Source organism: Sorex fumeus, unplaced genomic scaffold (genome assembly GCF_029834395.1).
Source record: "Sorex fumeus unplaced genomic scaffold, SorFum_2.1 ptg000095l, whole genome shotgun sequence".
NCBI classification, from domain to species: domain Eukaryota; kingdom Metazoa; phylum Chordata; class Mammalia; order Eulipotyphla; family Soricidae; genus Sorex; species Sorex fumeus.
In genome coordinates this window covers 8184500-8205871 of record NW_026606152.1, presented here as the reverse complement: position 1 = coordinate 8205871, position 21372 = coordinate 8184500, and the positions used below count along the sequence as shown (strand labels likewise).

The window sequence follows — 21372 nt, the reverse complement described above, 5'->3', positions numbered from 1 at the left end:
GGCAGTCAGGGACTGTGGGCTGCAGACTAGACAGGAGCTCATAACTGGGTCAGCAACATGCCAAGGGAAACAAGAACCCTTAGCCCCTGGACAATTTACCTGGCATATTAAGATTACATACTTTTTTTGGAGTGAGGGGAGGTCCCCATAACTGGCAGAGCTCAGGGGACTTTAGAGGCAAAACACAAAGTGCTCTGAATAATCTCTCTGGGTCTATATATACTCTGTAAATCACTGTCACTCTGTAAATATGACATTAAATAAACTAAGTGGGTTAAATAAGTTTCTGTTTTCTTTGGAAAGGAATACAATCTATACACATTCAGACTGTTATGGTCCTGGAGAGGCATAAAGATATAAAGGTAGTTACTGACTGTAAATTAGTGAAGTCTGTATTTCTAAATAGGCTTAAGCCACATAAAGGGACTTAGTAAGGGGAAATCACAAGATAAACAGCACATTTTTTCAGATCATTCTCAATCATTCTTGTAGGTTGCTAAGTTTAAGGTCTAAACCAGGGCGCAGGAATGACCTCCCTCCTACTCTCTCATACACACACCACATGCATGCACGCATGCGTGCACACATGCAAACACACACACGCAAACACACACACGCAAACACACACAGACACACAGACACACACAGACACACAGACACAGACACACACAGACACACAGACACACAGACACACACACACACACACACACACCCCACACGTCAGACCTTCATGGCAAGTCTATCAATCCTCCAGTCATGCTAGATGCCTCCCTAATCTGGGCTCCTGACACTAGGGAGCAGGACTAGGCTCATTAGTCCCTGAGAGTAACACAGGGTGTAAGCATGACTCGCTTGGAAGTAATTAAGAATGGCAGTTATATTAGAGAAAAGCTAAAATTTATTTGATGGTGAGCTTTAAAAGGATGCTCATCTAAAACCGGTTTCATAAACTATATAGTTGTTAGTTAGGGGTTAACCTTTCCACAGAAATGAAGTTGTTTGTTTTGTTTTGGGGCCACACCCAGGAGTGCTCAGGGCTTACTTCTGGTTCTGTGGTGAGGGGTCACTCCTAATGGGCTCAGGAGTAATTCTGTAATTGAGAATACAGCCTGGGAGTTGAACCCAGGTTGGCTGCATTTGAGGCAAGCACCTACCCACTGTAATATTGTTCCAGGCCAGGAAATGAAGTTTGTAAAGATTTTACAAACAAGTGAACTTTTCCCCAAAGCCCTCAACTCAGAGGAACACTATCTGCTCCCTCTAAGAGCATTCATTTCACCAGGGAAATAGCCTGCCTGCTTCCTGCAACACCAGCTTCCTGTCAGGGTCACAGAAACTTGCTCTATCTTTTTTTCTGACTAACAGTAGTAGGAGCAATAAAAGGCTAATTAAGGAGTGTCATTAAGGAGATTACTCACATGGATACAGTTAATCCCTGTATAATAATGAAAGGAGGAAGCCTCTGTTCTCTGGCCAGCTCATGTTTTATGACCTATATTTAGAGGATCCTACATTTGAAACATTCCTGCAAATTCTACAGCTCTGACAGAGGCAGTTTATAGTTTTCCAAGCCCATAATTATACTAAACTGTTCAGGTTTGGGGTTCCCGGGAGACAAATTTAACAAGAAATACCTGGGCAGAAGGTGAGATACAATCCTCCCCAGCCTAAGTGGGGATGAAAGATGTGGATCTTATTTTGGCAACACAAAACATCTCTGTATGGGAATTTTCTGAGACTTAGTTGTATAAAAAAGAGACTCAGTCTTCCTTTATCTCCCCATCTGTTCCATGAGTCATATACCAAGTTCCTCCCCAGCTGGGGAGTTTGTTTTATGTTTCAATAAACTATCTGAGTATCTAGTACTTTCATTCTCGATATCAATACTGAACCACCCAGGAGCCGTGGACGACAGAGGCCTGTGCCATGGTTTCTGCGTCAACAACCTCTAAGCAGATGCATATTCCAAAGAAAGCATGGCTTGCCCACAAGCTATATCTCTACTAGATGATGGGACATGGCCCCCACCACCCCACCCCACCCCACAGGTGTGCAAAACCACAGTACCATGAGGACTTCGAGGAAGTTGGACCGATGGAGAGTTCAGAGGAATCCAGAACATTAGAAGTCGGTTAAGAATAACAGGACATCAGGGACCAGAGGTAAGCAGGTAAGGTGTTTGCCTTTCATGCAACCCACCCAGGCATGTCCTCAGCACGCTATGTGGCTCCTCAAGCATGCCAAGAGTGAATCCTGGGACAAGAACCAGTAGTAACCTCTGAGCATCACCAGGTGTGACCAAAAAAAATCAAAACAGAAGTATAGCACATCAGCGCCCCAGGGTGTGCTTCAGAGCACATTTGTGTTTCTTTGGTAGCTGGATGCAAATCCTTTCTTCAATTCCTACCAAATACAGGATCCTGACACAGAAAGGAACGCCTTTCATTTAGGTGCCACACCCAGTGATGCTGATTAAACTGCTGCCTGTCCTTGGGCCCGGTACCATCTCTCTGGTCATTTATCAGCTAGTTTGGTCTTCTTATTCTTCCTTTTTAGATTAAAAAAAAATTAGATACATGCTAACAAGTGTTAGATGTATTGGAGTCACACTGGAGCACTTCGACCTGACCTGCACCTTCTTCTGGGGAACTGATCACTAAATCCTGGTTTATGTGGGAGTTACATCAGGTCCAATAAAAAACGCTTAAGACAGGTCGGAAGCGATAGTTACACTGAGGCCTTGCACTTGGCCAACCTGAGTTCAATTCCCACATCCCATATGGTCCCCCAAGCCCTCCTTGAGTGCAGTCAGAAGTAACCCCCTGAGGACCCCTGGATGTGGCCAAAACCCCCAAAAGGGATTTTTTTTAAAAAGCCACAAAACTCTCAGGTAAGCAGCCATAAGTTCTAGCACGCAAGAGTTCAGAAACTACCCACAGGCGTCCGGCACCACAGTCCAGGAGGGAGCTCTCAGCGCCGGCCCCTCCCCAGCCCGCGAGCCGGGTGGGGTGAGGGGTAGGCCGGTCGCTGCCGGCACAGCCCCGGCGTCTTCCTTACCGAGAGATGGCGGCGGCTTCGGCGCGGCCCAGGAGGGCAAGCGCTGGCCCGGGGCGGCGGGGCGCGGGCGGCTCCCTCGCGGGCCCTCGTGCACGCTCCGGGGCCTCATGGCAGCGTCGCCAGAAGAAACCTGGGTCGGGCTCTGGGGCTCCGGCTGACTCGAGCCACTTCCTCCCCTCGGGGGCGTGGGGGCGGAGGGGTGGGGGAGGCCACACGAATCAGGGCCCGATTCCCGGGGCGGGGCCTCCCGCCGCATCGGCATGACAAAGATCCTGGGCCCACCCCGAGGCTCGGGTCTGGACTGGGGGCTGCCACTGCGGCTCATTCTCCTCGAGTAGCCGACACAGAAACGGAAGCCCCCAGCCCTGCGCCCCAGGCTGGCAGCGCCGGTTCCGGGCGAGACTCCACACCTCGCCGTCGTCCGCGGCTGCCTTCCTCTGTCTCGAGGGCCGGGGGGTCGGCACTCCACTCGGCAGTCCAGGGCCGCGACTGCGCCCAGGAAGGGGCCACACAGCCCTCCTCTGAGCAGAGGGGGTCTCGTTTTCTGAGCCCGCATTCTTCGGCCCTCGGTGTCGTCAGGCTCCTCCGGCTGTGTGGGACGGAACTGCACCACCCGGAGAGGAGCTGACTCTGCACCACTGGACTCTCCTTTCTGGTACTGAATAGCCTGTTAGATCCGGCTACAGAGATCTAAGCAATAGGAATCTACATCGTTATTTTTATTTATTGGAGCGATAGCACAGCGGTAGGGCGTTTGCCTTGCACACAGCCAACATGGCCGACCCGAGGTCGATTCCTGCGCCCCTCTCGGAGAGCCCGGCAAGCTACCCAGAGGATCTCGCTCCCGCGGCAGAGCCTGGCAAGCGACCCGAGACGTATTATGCCAAACACAGTAACAACTGTCACAATGGAGACGTTACTGGGTCTGCTCGAGCAAATCGAACAACGGGAGGACAGTGCCTTATTTATTTATTGCATCTCACCGGGTGATGCTCAGGGGTTACTCATGCATGGCTCATGCACTCAGAAATCACTCCTAGCAGTGCTCAGGGGAACCATATGGGACACTGGGGATCGAACCTGGGTCAGCCACGTGCAAGGCAAACACCCTACCTGCTGTGCTATTGCTACAGCGCCTATATCATTATTTTTAAATGTTCCATCATTACAACATTATACATCAGAAATTCTCTGTAATTTCGGAATAAGCCTTAATTGGATGAATGACTGTAGCCAACTTTTTTTGTCTACTTCTTGTGGGGGCTTCCCACGGGTGCTCAGAAGCCCAGGGTCCTGCCAGTGATTGTCGGCCACCCAGGTCCATGGGTTGATGCAGAGATGAGAATGTGGTGCTGCTCGGGCTGATGGGGGGGGGGGGGGGGCGCTCTAGGTGTGTGCCCTGGGACACAGGAGGGGAGCCAAGGCACTGGCCCAGGCTGGTGGAGCCGACCTCAGTTGTCCTCACCTGACCATGTGCGGCTTTAGAAACCTTTCACCATCTCCAATATCATGAAGAAACCCTGTAAATGCCTAATATGTAACCGTTCACTTTACATTTTAAGTAACCCATCAGAATTTTCTTTTCCTTATGGGGTTTTGCCTCTTCTTTGTTTGTTTTCTGGCCATACCTGGCTATGCTCAGGACTTACTCCTGGCTTTTCATTCAGGGATCACACGGTGGGATGGTGGAGATCAAACCAGCATGCAAATACCCCACCCATTATGCCAACTCTCTGATCTCTCAGGCAGTTTACGGAGTTCTTCACAAATTGAGAACCAAGTATCCTTACACCATCTCTACACAAGTTCACTCTCGCCATGGAGCTGAGCTATCCATCCCGTTTTTACATCCGCAAGGCTCTGGTTTAGTAGATTTCTACTTCTACTACTCTCACTTCCGAGTGTCAAGGAGGGAATGTCTAGACCTGCTGGAGGCTTTGATAACTTAACACATGACTAACAAATCATAAAAAGTTCTATTAAACATTTAATCTTTGATAAGGGAGCAAGAAATGTGAAGTGGAGCGAGGAAAGCCTCTTTAACAAATTGTGCTGGCAAAACTGGACAGCTACATGCAAAAAAAATGGGCTCAGATCTCTGCCTAACACCACATACAAAAGTAAGATCAAAATGGATTAGAGACCTCAACATCAGACCGGAATCCATAAGGTACACTGAAGACAAAGTGGGCAAAACCCTCCATGACATTGAAGCAAATGGTATTTTCAAAGATGTCACACCACTGGCCAAACAAGTGAAAACAGAGATAGACAAATGGGACTATCTTAAACTAAGAAGCTTCTACACCTCAAAAGAAACAGTGACCAAAATACAAAGACAGTCTACAGAATGGGAAAGAATATTCACCCAATAAACATCCGAAAAGGGGTTGATATCAAGGGTATACAAAGTACTGGCTGAACTCCACAAGAAGAAAACATCCAACCCCATCAAAAAATGGGGCAATGAAATGAACAGAAACTTTCTCAAAGAAGAAATCCAAATGGCTAAAGGCACGTGAGAAAATGCTCTACATCATTAATCATCAGGGAGATGCAGATCAAAACAACAATGAGATATCATTTCACACCACAGAGACTGGCCCACATCCAAAAGAACAAAAGCAACCGGTATTGGCGCGGATGTGGCGAGAAAGGGACACTGTTTCACTGTTGGTGGGAATGTCGACTGGTTCAGCCTTTCTGGAAAACAGTATGGACGATTCTCAAAAAATTAGAAATTGAGCTCCCATTTGACCCAGCAATATCACTCGTGGGAATATATCCCAGAGAGGCAAAAAAGTATAGTCGAAGTGACATCTGCACCTGTTTGTTCATTGCAGCCCTGTTTACAATAGCCAGAATCTGGAAGAAACCTGAATGCCCAAGAACAGATGATGGGTTAAAGAAACTTTGGTACATCTACACAATGGAGTACAATGTAGCTGTTGGAAAAGATGAAGTCATGAAATTTACATACACGTGGTACTACATGGAAAGTATCATGCTAAGTGAAATGAGTCAGAAAGAGAGGGACAGACATAGGAAGATTGCATTCATCTGGGGAACATAAAGTAACAAAACAGGAGACTAACACTCAAGAACAGCAGAGTACCAGGTTTTAAGTACCAGGAGGTTTACTCCATGGCTTGGAGGCCAGCCGCACACGCTGGGGGAAAAGGCAGCTCAGATAGAGAAGGGAGGACCAAATAAAGGGTGTTGGGAGGATCCTCCCAGGATGGGAGATGCGTGCTGAGAGTAGACTCTAGACCGAGCATGATCGCCACTCAATGCCTCTTTTGCAAACCACAGCACCCAAAAGGAGAGAGAGAACAAGGGGGAATGCCCTGCCACAGAGGCAGGATGGGATGGGGGGGACGGGGGATAGGAGGGATACTGGGACCTGTGGTGGTGGAGAATGGGCACTGGTGGAGGGATGGGTATTCGATCACTGTATAACTGAAACCCAAGCACAAAAATTTGTAAATCTACAACCTCATGGTGTTTCACTAATCAAAAGTTAAATAAATAAAAAGTTCTATTGGCTTAACCTCTTTACACTGTGCTATCCTAGTTTTTACTCCTACACATCATTTTTTGCTCCTTCTCAGCCAATTTCAATATCCTAAGGAAGATGCTTACAACATACTCTCTTTGATTTACTGCTGTGTTGTTTACTCACTCCAAGTAAAAAAGCAAAAGGCGGGGAACGGGAGGTGGGGTGAAAGGCCAGGGAGAAAGTACAGGAGGTAAGGCGCTTGCACAGGGTCTTGCGTATGGCTGACCTGGGCTCAGTCTTGGCACCCCCAAGCAACACAAGGGGTAACCCCAGGGCTGGGGGCCAGTAACAGCCCCTGCACATTACACATGTGGTCCAAACCTGCTTCTTCCACCTCCAAAAAATATTTTTAATGTTTCTGCAAGGATAGGTTATGATTTAGAAACTTAACTGAACATACTATCGAAACTAAGAAATATTTTATCAATTCTGAGATCACCCTCTCTTCAATATAAAGAAATTGTTCATTTAGAAAACTCAAACCTTCTACTTCTTTATTGCCTGATGCAGAGATCACAGTTAGAATGGGAAAAGTAAATAAGGAAAAATCTTATTACTACCCTGAAAAAGTTTTACATGAATCAATCTACCTACCAGCATTTCCCTCTGCTTGGCACACTCGGTCTGCAGCCTCTTGGTCAGCCTCTGAGGCTATGTACATCCATGTATCCACCTCTTCTCTTGGATTCCTTCTCTCCTTTAGGAATAGCTTCGTTTCCTTGGGTTTGTGATCCTCTGTGACTTTACAATCTAGTGACATATCTTCTTTTTTCCGATTATTCTCAGGAAAATCAGTTCTTTCTTCTGGAGTTAGTTTAAATAAGTCAAATGCATTTCTGATTTCCTTATATGCTATTGAAAAACCAATGTAGATATAATTCAATCAAAATTTGTTGCAATAAAAATAATCTTATGTTAAACGGTATTTTCTTATTTTTATTAATTTTATAATATTTGCACTGGTTAGAAAGCACAGTCAGATTTACTATCAAACCCATTGAACTGTCTGTCTTTCTACAGCTGCTCAATATTATAAACGGGCGAAAGCAACAAGCTAATAATCCAGCATCTCAAATACTGCCCAGTTTTGATTTTGACAAAGGCCTACTGAAGAGAGTGTGTCTCAGAGGAACCTCACTGATGCTACCAGCAACTAACTGTATACTGAAGTTGATCTATAGAGCAAAACAGCTTCTGGTGCGGACTGTAAGAAACGGGAATGGCCAGCACACTGGAGTGAGGCTGCGAACCAGAAACTGTATCTATGGAAACCCACTTGGCTGTTAAGTAGAGCTGGAAGTGGAGAGAAGATTGGCAATATATTACACCAGATACACAGGAAAAAGCACAATAAAACAAGGTGAACAAAACACAAGGAGAAGTCATTCATGCTGAACTCTGGGCATAAAGCACATACATTTCATTATAGGGAAAACTGAAACTGAGACAATGGATAACTAAGAACAGAATGATTACAGGCCAAAGTGGCTGAGAGTATACTTTGCACACAGAAGGCATGTGTTCAACACTGGCCAAAAAAAGCACAATTGAAAAAACAACAACAACAAAAAAAATGGAAGGCTGGGGCGAAGGTACAGGGGTTAAGGTGCCTTGTAAATGGCCAACTCAGGTCGACTCTCTAGCACCCCATATGTCCCCTAAGCACCACCAGGAGTGATCCCTGAATGCAGGATCAGAGGTAGCCCTGAGCACTGCCAGGAGTGACCCCTCCCAGACATCAAATAAATAAATAAATAAATAAATGAGTTTTCTCATGTAGCATCTACTATAAAATAATCCCTTTCCACCATAACTAATGTAATTTCTCTGTAATTTCTTTTTATGTTCTGGATTTTGGACCACACCCAATAGTGCTCAGAGCTTATTCCTGGCTCTGTGCTCAGGGATCATTCTGGTGGGCCTTAAGGGGCAATATATGGTGGTGGTGGTGGAGACTGAACTGGGGTCAGTCACATGTAAGACAACCGTTTCACAGCCACTGGATTCTCTCTCTGGCCCTCATTTCTCTCTAATTCTAATCTACTCCCCAACATTAACTCAAAGGAAAAAAAAAAACATGTTGAAGAGACAGAAAAAATTGTAGAAACAACATAAACTGTTAAACAACTTGGGTAATTGGCTAAGCATGGTACCATATAGAAAAACCTTTAAAATCCCCAGTAAACTAAATTTCTCATTTCTTTAACATTCCAGGTTAGAAAAGAAAGACTACCTCAGAGTAAATTAAAAACAAACAAACAAAAAACAGCAGTGATAAATGATAACCAAAGGTTAAGTATTCATACTTACCCTTTATTCCTTTTGGGTCTTTTCGGCATTTTTCTTCCTTGTCCAGATCATGCCTTTTCTGTACAAATTTTTCTTTGGGTTCTTGTTTTTTAGTGTCTTTCTCCTGAAATATTCATATATCAGACCAAAACAAGAACACATCATGGGCTGACACTGCCTGCATGCCTTGCATGGAACCACTGACTACTACATGAGTCCATTTTTGTTTTTTGGGGCCATACGAAGCAGTGCTCAAAGGCTAAGTCCTGGCTCTGCATCAGGGACACTCCTGGTGGGCATGGGGGACCATATAAGATGCTGGGATGGAACCTGGTCAGCCACATGCAAGGCAGATGTCCTACCTGCTGTACTATGGCGCCAGCTCATACAAATCCTCTCTTGTATCAAAGACTTCCTCAATCAAGATGAATGCCAACCAAAATGACTTACAAAATATCAAATTCAAAAACCCAACTCCAATGGTTTCACCTTAAATACATTTATTAAATTGTTTTAAATGTACCTATAGTCCAACCAAATATGACTGTTTTTCTTTCTCTGTATTCTCCCAGGGTTGGGAGATTGTGGCCAGACATGTGACCGTGAGGATGAGGTGTTGACTACTTGGTCACCAGAATAGTACTCAGGGACCTCCAGAGTTGGGGGGGGGCAGATGTGGTATGGGGGATCAATCTGAGAGCAGCTACATGAAAGGCATAAGCCTTAATTCCTGTGCTGTCTCTGGTCCCAATGCAGGCCACACCCAGCAGTGTTCTGGCTTGGTCCTGGCAGGCTCAGGAGTCCCTATGGGGTACCAGGAATCAAACCCAGATTGGCTGCATGCAAGGCAAGTGCCTTACCCTCTGCATTATTGCTCTGACCTTCCAAGCAGTATATTTTTAAGATTACAGAAGAACAGTAAGAATAAAAAAATAAGCTTGAAGAAGCTTTAAGCTTTCCAATACAATGTTACACGTCATCTGAATACTTCAAATAGCTTGGGGGTGGGAGGGGAAAGGGAAGAGACATGGGGAGAGGGGGGACACACACAAGGCAATGTAATTACTCCTGGCTCTGCAGTCAGGAATTACCCCTGGCTGTGGTTCAGGGGAACATATGGGGTGCTGGGGATCAAATCTGGGTCAGTCACATGCAAGGCACATGTCCTACCCACTGTACTATCTCTCTAGCTTCAATGTTCAGGATTTTAAAGTACTTATTACTTCTGAGTGACTCCCTAAAGACAGGAAAGCATTCGCACAGTTGTGTTTCACTTTTTTCTCTTCATTTGCTAAATTTCTTAACCACTCCCAAGAGTGGCTAGATCTGAATATTTCTGCATTCTCTATGGTATTACTGACTGCCCTTCCATCAAACTCCCTGACCCTGTACTCACCTCCCCTCCGGGGTCTGAGGACTGGAGGATTCTCTCCTCCCCACTTGGTCGCAAGCTCTTCTGAGTCTGCGCAGACACAGGGGTCACTTTATCTAAATCTGGGGAGTCTCTTCCTTGATTCCTTTGCTTCTTAAGTATGTTTTTCTTCTCTAAGAAAAGATTCCTGTTTTCTTGCTTTTTGCTCTCTTTAGGGTCCTCAGTCTTTCTGGGTTTGGTTTTTTTCCTTTTTGCTCTGGTATCAGACTCCTCCTCAGTACTCAAAGAGATTTCCAACTGTTTTTCAAAAATGTTCTCCTGATTTACATCTTTCTCTTTTGCACTTTTACTTCTTTGATCTCTGTTATCTGTAAGCAAATCTTCATTGTCATCGTGAGAAGGGGAATCATTAAGTACACTTGATTCTAAGTGAGAGTCAATACATTTCTCTTTTCTTGTCTTTTTGTTTTCTTTGGAAATATCTCTTCCTTTAGTCTTTGTTTCTCTTATTTCACACCTTTTAACTTTTTTAAACTCTTTTGTTTCTTTCATTTCATCTTTTTTTTGTCTTTTGGATTCCTTTAATTCTTCTTTGGCTTCCAAGTTTCTTTTCTTTGTCCTGACATCAGGACCTTTACAGGGGCTCTCCAGACCTGGTTTGGGTTTATCTTTCAGTTTCCCAGTCTTTGCTCTTTTCTTTTTCACTTCATCAGGACTTTTCTCTTCTCTATTCCTCAAAATTTTCTTTTTCTTTTTTGGTGAAGTATCTTCTTTTGTCTCACTCTGCTGATCACTATCAGAGTTTGCCTCAAAGATGTCACTATTTAAAGATAGTCTCTAGAAAATATTAAAAAAATTAAATATTAACAGTGTTTTAGAGGGTCTGAAAAGTAGTGCTAATAAAATATGATAAAAAAAACTTTCAAGCAATTTCTCAACTCTTATATTTACCTTAATATACTATTGTGGTAATTAAACTCTTAATATAGTAAACTCAATATAATATTACAAAGTTGAATATTACTTATATCTGATTTAACAACTAGCTCTTGATGGTAAGGATGAGTACCAATTTAATAAAGCAGATAAATACAGTAGAACAGAAAAATGTCAGTGCTGCTGAAGAAGTAATTATTATTATAATTCTATGTATGGAGGGTAATGCATAATTTAAATCTCAAAATATCTAAAACACTAGGAAGAAATTTTCCCAGACTCTTCTTGGCTATCAAAATAATAGGTTTCAATCCAAATATAGTAATTTTTGACATACTGGATTCCAGAATGTCCTCAAATTTATCATTACATTTCAATTATATATAAACACGACTACATTTCAGTAGTTTATATTATATAATCTAATATATAGTTAATACTTCAATGATTTATATCATCTGAAATAGCTCCTTACAGAAAACACATTTTCCTATTTATTTTTGGGTTTTTTTTTTTTTTGTGGCCCCCATAGTGGTACTCAGAAATTACTCCTGGTTCTGCATTCAGGAATCACTCCTGACGGGACTTGGGGGACCACATGGGGTGCCAAGGGGTTGGATCCAGGTCAGCTGCCTGCAAGGCAAGCATCCTACGTGCCATACTAATGCTCCAGCATTTTTTATTTTCCTATAAAAAAATATCGTAAATATTCATGTAGAACTCAAAGTATCTCCAATACTTCCAGTCACATTTCCCCAATTCTTTTCTCCTCAATGATGTAGGAAAATTGTAGGCATGATTCCAAATTTCTTTACAGTGAGAAGGGAATCTCCCTGAATTGATACATAAAAAAATAAAGCAATTATGGTCCAGAAACTGGAAACAAAGTCAAATAAATATTTCTAGGGTCGGAGAGATAGTACAGTGGGTAAGGCATTTGCCTTGCATGAGGCTGAGTAGGATCCTGAGCCTTTTAGGAAAGACTATCCTGTGCTAGGACTAAGGCTTGAACACTGCCAGCACTTCCGGCCCCAAACCAGAAGACAAAAGATAAAGCAACTAGGATAGTAAAATGAAAACCAACAGATTGGAGCTAGAGTAATAGTACAGGGAGTAAGGTACTTGCCCTCATGCTCCTGACTTGATCTCCAGTGCCACATATATGCCCTGAGCACTACTGGATGTGCCCCATGCCCAACTGAGGGGGGAAAAAAAAACAGACAACTCTACAACCAAAGATTGCACTGTATCCTAAGGGGCCCCAAAATATAAGCAGATAGGGAAAAATCTCTAAAAACCCTAAATGTTGTGTGTGCATATGAATCTTTCACAGAAGGAAGCAAATGCAAATGAGAATGGGAGAGCAGGACAGGGTCTGCAGGACCGAGCCTGTGACAGGCTGGCTCTGCACTGTCACATCTACAAGTGCCGAAGAGACGCTCCCACCCAGAATTCCACAGCAGAGTCTCAAGAGGAGAGATGCTTGAAATTGACTAAACCAACAGGATGGGGAAAGCAGAACCAGGTGTACAACATGCCCGAGAACAACTAAGACCACACTTTTGAGGGGGTGGAGGAACAGTACAGTGGGTAGTGCGCTTGCCTTGCATGTGGTAGACCTGGGTTTGATCCCAGCATTCCATATGAACCCTCAAATAGCACCAGGAGTAATTCCTGAGCAGAGACCAGAAAATAATTCTTACCATCTCTGGTGTGACCCAAAAACAATAACAAAAATTCAAGATTTCTGAGCTCTACATACTAATAAATGTTGCTTATAAACCACAGAACTAAAAATAACCTCTGCCTTATCAAACTAAATTTAATCCTACATAGCAGAAAATTTTGTTTTATGTTACTTAAAAAAAAAACTACTTAGGACCAGAGTAAATTAAATTTTCATATCCTAAAAACACAAAAAAAGGTGTCAAAGATGGTCCTAGAAGAGTAGGGAATATATAACTCAGATCTCAAGAACAAAATCAAAGAAACAGAGAGCAATGCTTTCCCCCACCCCCAGAGCAATATTTCATGCCAGATGTTGGATGAACCACAGTAAGATATTTAAGAAAATGGGAGTCAACATTAATGAAAACCCAAACTGGCATTCCAGAATAAAAGCTGACACTGCATGATGTGAGAATTTTATTCTCAGGACCTTTCTTCTTATAAGAGGCAGTTCTAAAATTTGAACACGCACCAGAAACAGAGGCAGCCCGCTTCCTAATCAGGGTTGCAGGAGTCAGACCAGCACCTTTAGTACTGATGTGTCAACAGTTACCCTGTGCCACAGACTGACTCAAGAAAACTGAGATGACCAGACCTCACAAAGGGAAAGGGCAACTGGCTTAAAGATTTGCTTCTAGAAGAAAGTGTGAAGGATCACTGCCAGAAAACAGCGTGTGACTGTGTACCTACAAAGAAACGACAGATGGAGTTACAAGAACACAGTATACCTCTGACTACGTTGCAACTATCAACTGGGAGAACAGTGAAAAGACAGTCTTAGGTCCAATAGGAGGGAGGGAGGCAGAAAACAGGCACCGAAGCTGGTTCTCAAACCTCATTTCCTTCTTTTTCTTTTTGGGTTACACCTGGCGATGCACAGGAGTTTCTTCTGGCTCTGCACTCAGGAATTATCCCTGGCGGCGCTTGGGGATGGGATGCTGGAGGAATCGAACCCGGTTTGGCCACGTGCAAGGCAAACACCCTACCCGTTGTGCTATTGCTCCAGTCCCATCATTTCCTTCTAATACTGACAATGGGAAAACACAAACTGTGTTTCCCTGCAAGAGATACTATACACATTTTCTGGAGAGATCTAATTTCTCGCATGTTGCAGAGGTATATATTGGAGTTTCACTGGCATATTCCAACTGTTCCAGCCTGCCCTCCCACATGAACATGGAGTGGGGGGTATGAGTGCATGCATCTGTCCAGGGACCCTGTCTCCAACACTCCGCTGTCCAGAAAGACACTGTTCTTTGACATTTATGGGAATACCATGCATGAAATTCATAACAAGTCACTATTTCCCATTATACATGTTTGGGTCTTTAGAAGTTTGATGTTTTTTGTAATTAGAAAAGTGCATTGGAAATTAACTCCTGTTTATGGTAAAACTGGCTTTTTTCTTTTTTTTCGGGGGGGGGGTGTCTCACCCAGTGGTACTCAGGATTTGCTCCTGGATCTGTGCGCAAGAATCACTTCTGGTGGGGCTCAGAGGGCCATACAGAATGCTGGGGACCGAACCCTGGTCAACCATGTGCAAGGCAAACACCCTACTCACTGTACTATTGATCTAGCCCTAAGATTTTGCTGTACTTAATTTTTATAGTCTTTTGGGCCACACTTAGCAGTGTTCAGGCTTTGTGCCTAGGGATCACTCCTAGAAGGGCCCTAGAGAACACGAAATGCTGAGGATCACAGGAGTCAGCTGTGTGCAAGGCAAGCGCCCTACCCACTATACTATCAATCTAGCCCCAAGGTTTTGTTGTACTTTATTCTTGTCTTTTGGGCCACACCCAGCAGTGCTCAGGACTCTGTGCTGAGGGATAGGTCCTGATGGGGCTTGGGAGACTCAAGGATATGTGGTGCTCAAGGATCAAACAAGAGTCAGCTGTGTACAAGATAAGGGCCCGATACATCTGCTGTACTAGTTCTCCAGTCCCTGTAGTACTGTTTAAAGTCAGCTTCAAGAAACTACTGAAAACTCTGAGAACTCACCTTAATTAAAAAATAAATGAAGGGGACTGAGAGAAACTACCAGAGGTCAGGCACTTGCTTTGCGTAGGGCTGTGGAGGCAGAGAACATGACACAAATCCTGGTACCCTTATGGCCCCCGAGCACTGCCAGGGGGGTCACTCTTGAGCACGGAGGTAGGAATAGCTCGTGAGCCTGGCTGGACGTGGTCCAACCTCCTGGCTAATGGTATTGTTTTCATGACAGAGCCTAAAATGTTCAAAGCCCTGGATTTCATCCCTGGCACCACCTGGTCCCCTGAACACTGAGCCAGGAGTAAATCCTGAACACTGCCAGGTGTATTTCCAATTCCCTGCAAAACACCAAACAACAGACATTTTACTTGGGGAGTTCTTTTTGAGAGATATGGGAGAAAGTGAACATAGATATTAGAAGGCAGAAAATCAAACTTTTGAGGGAGTGTGATAATGGTCACTGGGGGGTGGTCAAACCCGGTGATGCTCAGGGATTACTCTTGGCTCTGTGCTCAGGAATCACTCCTGGCAGTGCTGGGGAACCATATGTTGTGCTGGGAATTGAATCCGATCAGTGCCCTACCCGTTGCACTATCACTTTGGTCCTTTTACAATGGTCACGTTTTATTTATTTTTGGGTTTTGCGTCAAATTTCGCAATGCTCAGGGGTTATTCCCAGCTCTGCACTCAGGAATTCTGGCAGTGTTCAGGGGACCATAAGGGATATCAGGGATCAAACCCGGGTCAACCATGTGCAAACAGCCCATCCACTGTACTATAACTCTGGTCATGTCTTAACAATTTTTTCTATTTTTTCGTCTTACTTTCGAGTCTTATTATCATGTAATTTGCGAAGATGGAGGGAGTGTTTCCAAGCAATACTCAGGGAGTCTGGGGTTATCAGTGACATCTGGGCCTGGCAATGCAGTGACTATTGCGCATGCATAGCATGTTAAGTGCTTCTATGGCTTCTCCAGTGAAGGGAGGACTGGAACTCAGTTGGAGTATGCCAAGTGCACACAGGTATGAGCTCCAGTTCTTTGAATTAATTCATTTGTCCCTGCTATTATATGTTGCTACATATGGTATATTTCTAATATATTTGTTAATCACTGATAAATGGGAGACCTAACATCACATTTATTACCTCTTTTTTTTGTGGGGGGTGGGGGAAGCAGTTTGAGGCTACATCCGGTGATACTCACCGGTGACTTATGATTGTGCTCAGGGTTCAAACCATGCAACTAGATATCCAGCCCTGACACATCAAATTTACTAATGTAGTGTACATGGTCTATGTAACACATTTAATTTAGAACATTTCAATTAAATTTAGAATCTGAAATTAAGTTTTAAAACACTTTAACAATACACCTGAAATTAGCTTTTAAACACTCCAGTAAGGCAACAGTATGGCAGGTACTGTTATATCCTGGTCCCTAGAGCACCATCAGGAATGATCTGTGAACACAGAGCCAGGAGTAAGTTGTACAAGACAACTGCCCTACCTGCTTTACTATCGCTCTGGCCCTACAGCCTCAGACCATTGTTGTGAACCACTAGCCCAGATGGCCGAGAATTATCGGAAGATCTCTAGGATCTCTTGAGCACTACCAGGTGAAGCCTCCCCCAAAAAAGAAAAAAAAACCCAACAAAGTCCAAAAATTTTTTTTAAAACCCCCACAATCCAGCAAATAGGATGGGCAAGAGGGAGATAGACACCTCCCACAGAAAAAGAACTGACAAAGTACTGATAATGGTGAACAAGTCTTTATTTTTTTTTTTCTTTTTGCGTCACACCCAGTGATGCACACAGGTTACTCTTGGTTCTGCATTCAGGAATTACTCCTGGCATACTCAGGGGACCTTATGGGATGCTGGGAATCTAAACTGGGTCGGCCACGTGCAAGGCAAGTGTCCTCCCCACTGTACCATCGCTCCAGCCTTTGAACACGTCTCTTGACACTGTCTTTCTCATTTTGACTTACTGGAGTTTAATTTTTCTTTTCGGTAAGGGTACCTCCCAAGCAGTGCTTAGAGGTCTAGAGATCCTTCTGATAATTCTCAGCCACCTGGGCTAGTGGTTCATAACAATGGTTTGAGGCTGTAGGGCTGAAGTGATAGTACAGCAGGTAGGGTGCTTGTCTTGTACATAGTCAACCGATTTAATCCTTGGCACCCCTGAGCACCATCGAGAGTGATCCCTAAGCACAGAGTCCTAAGCACAAGTCCTGAGTTTCACTAGGTTTGGCCCTCAACCAAAACAAAAAAAATCTCCAAAAGGATTGTGCTGCTCAGATATTTGAACCTGAAGCACAGACGGTTACCCAGGACAGGCTGGCAGAGCCATCCCAGGGGACTCAAGAGGTCTTCAGGACAGCACCCAGCAATGTTTGGTCCTAGGTGGTACCAGAGACATAAAGTACCTACCTTGATCCCTTTATTACATCTCTTAGTCCCTACCTAGTGATTTTTATAGGGGCCTCAGCTGGTGGAGGTGGGCCCTGGGATGCCTGGCCCAGGGCTATAAGCCAAAGAGCTGGGTGCTTCAGCCACAGTACTTGAGGTCACTGAACACAGTGATTCTCAGAAGCATGTAGGGTAGGGCAAGGCTGTGTACGACTCAGGACCCTCTCAGTTCCGTAGTCATTTTCAGATGTTCAAAGGAATCAATTCTAACTTTTAAAAATTCTTGCACAGGGGACTGGTGGTCTGACCCCCAGTACCACACACCCACCCTGGCAACACAGAGCAGGCCTGGTGCCCCCACAGCAAAACAAAACAAACAAAAATAATATGTAACTACATAGCAATCACAAGAAATTAGTAAAATCACACAAAGCACAGTCTGGGTGCTTCTGGTACACTACTCATCTTGTCTTATTCATTTTAAGGGTTTTCCAGGTAAGAGCAATGCAGTATTTTTATCCAAAAAAGAAAACTCTAAGAACAAAATTGATCTCATACTATCTACACTGCGCTGACCAGCATTAGTCAGGGCTGAGTACACTGCTAAGACAGTCACTCTATGGGAATGCTTAGCACTACGGTATGAGGTGTAATGACAAAGTGATAAGAGATAGAACTCTTTCTTGGTGCAAAATCCTTTAGTCTTTATTTTCTCACTGTCCTATGTGAGGTAACTGTGTCAAAAGATTCAAACACAAAATTAAGTCTAAACACCAAGTTTTAACTATTTAAATGCTTCAAATTGAGAAACCCCAACCATAAAGCTGATTATTGTTGAGGAATGTACAGGGCAATTTAAATTATTCAAGTTCTTCAAATTTCTGCAAGTGCTTCAATTTGGACAACTTTAATTTCAGTAAGTTATCAGGGTTCCAGGAATATACAATACAAAGAAATCTGAAGCTGCTGAAAATACTTTTTGAAAAAAACAGTGGAGGCTAGGGACATGCTTGTGTTCATCTCATCAGCAGCGCACACACAAAAAAAGCAAAACAAGAGAAAATGGAACCATTTTTTGGGTTTTTTTTCCTTCAGTTTTATTAAGATATAATTGACATACATCTTTATTTAATTTAAGGTGAACAAGCACGATAGTTTCACTTACATATATTATGAAATGATTGCCACAATAAATTAACATCCATCATCTCATTAATACAATACAAGGAAAATGAAAGTTTTCTCCTTATAATGAGAACTCTCAGGATCTACGCTCATAACAACTTTCATACCTTTAACTACAGCCTACAAAAATTATGTGTATGTTTTTAATCATACAGCAATGATAATGATAGTCATCACATTGTATTTTTAAAAATTATTCTTTTATTTATTTTGGTTTTGGGGCCACACCCAACAGTACTCAGGGCTTACTCTTGGCTCTGTGCTCAGAATCACTCCTGGTAGGCTTAGGGGACCACTTGAGATTTCAGGGATCAACCCAGGTCAGCTGTATGCAAGGCAACATTCTACCTTCTGTACTACTGCTTTCGCACCAAATTGCTTATTCATGTAATTGGAAGTTTTTATCTTTATCTGTCTTCTTCCAACTTCCCCTATCCCACGACCCAAACCTACATCTGGTGACTACATTTTGGACATTTTTTTCTATGATTTTAAATTTCTACATATGTGTGAGATCACTTTTGCTTTCTGACTTATTTCACAGAGAATTAAGGTTCTTTTTTTTTCCCCTCTTTTTGGGTCACACCCAGCAATGCACAGGGGTTACTCCTGGCTCTGCACTCAGGAGTTACTCCTGATGGTGCTTAGAGGACCATATGGGATGCTGGGAATCAAACCCAGGTTGCCCTACCTGCTGTGCTATCTCTCCAGCCTGGAGAATTAATGCTCTTAAAGTCACCAATAATACGGATGCAAAAGATTTCCTTTTCTATTGGGAAGAGGCTGTTTTGCCCACTCCTGGCAGTGCTCACAGAACCATATGCTGCTAGGAATTAAACCTGATCCTTCTGCATGCAGAGCCATGTGCTCTGGACCATGTATGACTGCTCTGGCGATAAGATCTTCTTTTGTAAATGTCTAAAAATTACTTCATGGATCTACATACTCCAGCTCTTTTATCCATTCACCCAGAAATGGACACATAAATTATCTATCTGTAATAGTGACCATTGAGAACCTGGCCCATACACAATACTATGTTTACTTTTTTGTTGTTTTGTTTTGGGGCCACACCTGGTGGTGTTCAGGGCTTATCCTGGCTCTGCCCTTAGGGATCACTTCTGACAGGCTTGGGGGACCATGCAGGGGTTCCCAGGGAATCGAACCTGGGTCAGTCACATGCAAGGAAAACATCCTACCTGCTATACTGTGGCTCTGGTCCATATCTACTTAAAAAAAAAAATGAAATGTTGATGTAAACAGTAAAGAACATGTCCACCCGTATCATAGAATATGAATCATAAAAGCTCAATGCAAACTAGGGATGCCCTTGTTTGTATTATGAAAAGGGTTACCATGGTAGAGGCTGAGTTGGGGGACTAATAGGGGCACATGGTAGGAATGTGGTATTGGAATGTTGTATACATGAAACCCTATCATTGACAATATTGCAAATTATGTGCCTAAATTTTTCAAAAAAGGTCTACACCCCATTTCTCACATAAATGTCAAGTAATACCTCAGTTTTATCTTTTAGCTTTAAATACAAAATGACTGGGGCCAGAGATATAGTACAGCAGGTAAGGCACTTGCCTTGCACACAACTGACCTGGGTTTGACCCCAGGCAACCCATATGATCCCTGGAGGAACACCAGTAGTGATTCCTGAATGCAGAACCAGAAATAACTCATCAGCACTGCAAGGTGTGGTCCCAAAACTTCCAAAAAGATAAAAAGGTACTTATATGGTGAAAGGTTTTTATTACTGAATGTCATTTCTGTATATTTTCTGGTAAGTCAGATTAACCACAATTTTTGGAAGTATTATAGCAATCATTTGCAATTTCTGTACTAAGTTTTAAAAAAGCAATCTCTCACCTTTTTTTTTTTTTTGGTTTTCTCTGACTTTTAAGTAAAAAAGTAGACTGAAGGGTACTGGAGAGATAGTAGAGTGGGTAGGGGGCTTGCCTTATATGCAGTGACCTGGGTACGATCCCCAATATTCCATATGGTCCCTTGAGCACTGCCAGGAGTAATTCCCAGGTACAGAGTCAAGAGAAACCCCTGAGCATCACCAGGTATGTCCCCCAAACAAACAAAAAAATAAATGAAAAAGACAGAAAGGAAAGTAACCAAAGGGGTCAGAGAAATAGTACAGATAAGGCTGACTGGGGTTTGATTCTGAAACCCCATAGGGTCCCTAAGCACTTCCAGGAGTGATTCCAGAGCACCACACAAGGAATAAGCAATGCCCACGCTAGATTCTGGCTCCAAAACAAAAAAGCAAAAATGCACTATAGATACTTCTGTAGAAAACGCTCAAAGTAAAGAATTTTGGCAACTGGAAAACATTGACAATTTTTAAAGGCAGCACTAACTTAATTACGAGCGTAAACAAAAGAAATCCCCTCCCTCCTTTTTTTTATTTTTGGGCTATATTCAACTGTGTTCAGGGCTTACTCATAACTCTGTGCTCAGGATTCACTCCTGGTGGGCTTGGGGGACCCTATGAGGAGCTGGATATCAAACCCAGGTCAGTCACATGCAAGGCAAACACCTTACCCACTGTACTATCTCTCTGGCCCCCATTTGTAATTTTTAAAAAATGAATCCCAATTTTTAAATCTATAGCCAAAGAATCTCAAAAGCTAATTAATGACCAGCAAATCTGCCAAAGGGGAAGAAAGGTCAGCAACTAGTTTTATTTTGGCTGCACTCCTATCCCCAATGATTAAGCTGAAGAGTCAGAGCAACGTTAAGTGTAATACTTGGTAAATGAGGATTCATGAGAAAGATTACTGGCATAGGAAGTGAGGGCCACAGAGATAGTACAGGGAGTTAGGATGTT

General features: G+C 43.4%; 1 protein-coding gene across 1 annotated transcript in view; it reads right to left on the bottom strand.

Moving 5' to 3' along the window:
• The window catches only part of MPHOSPH8 (M-phase phosphoprotein 8), a 49969-nt gene that overhangs the window by 12954 nt on the left and 15643 nt on the right, over positions 1-21372 (bottom strand). The window contains exons 3-5 of the mRNA XM_056132958.1: positions 10302-11114; positions 8927-9029; positions 7211-7468 (exon numbers count right to left, since the gene is read on the bottom strand). Of these exons, the coding sequence (XP_055988933.1) occupies positions 7211-7468; positions 8927-9029; positions 10302-11114 (1174 nt within the window). The remainder of the gene's footprint in view (positions 1-7210; positions 7469-8926; positions 9030-10301; positions 11115-21372) is intronic.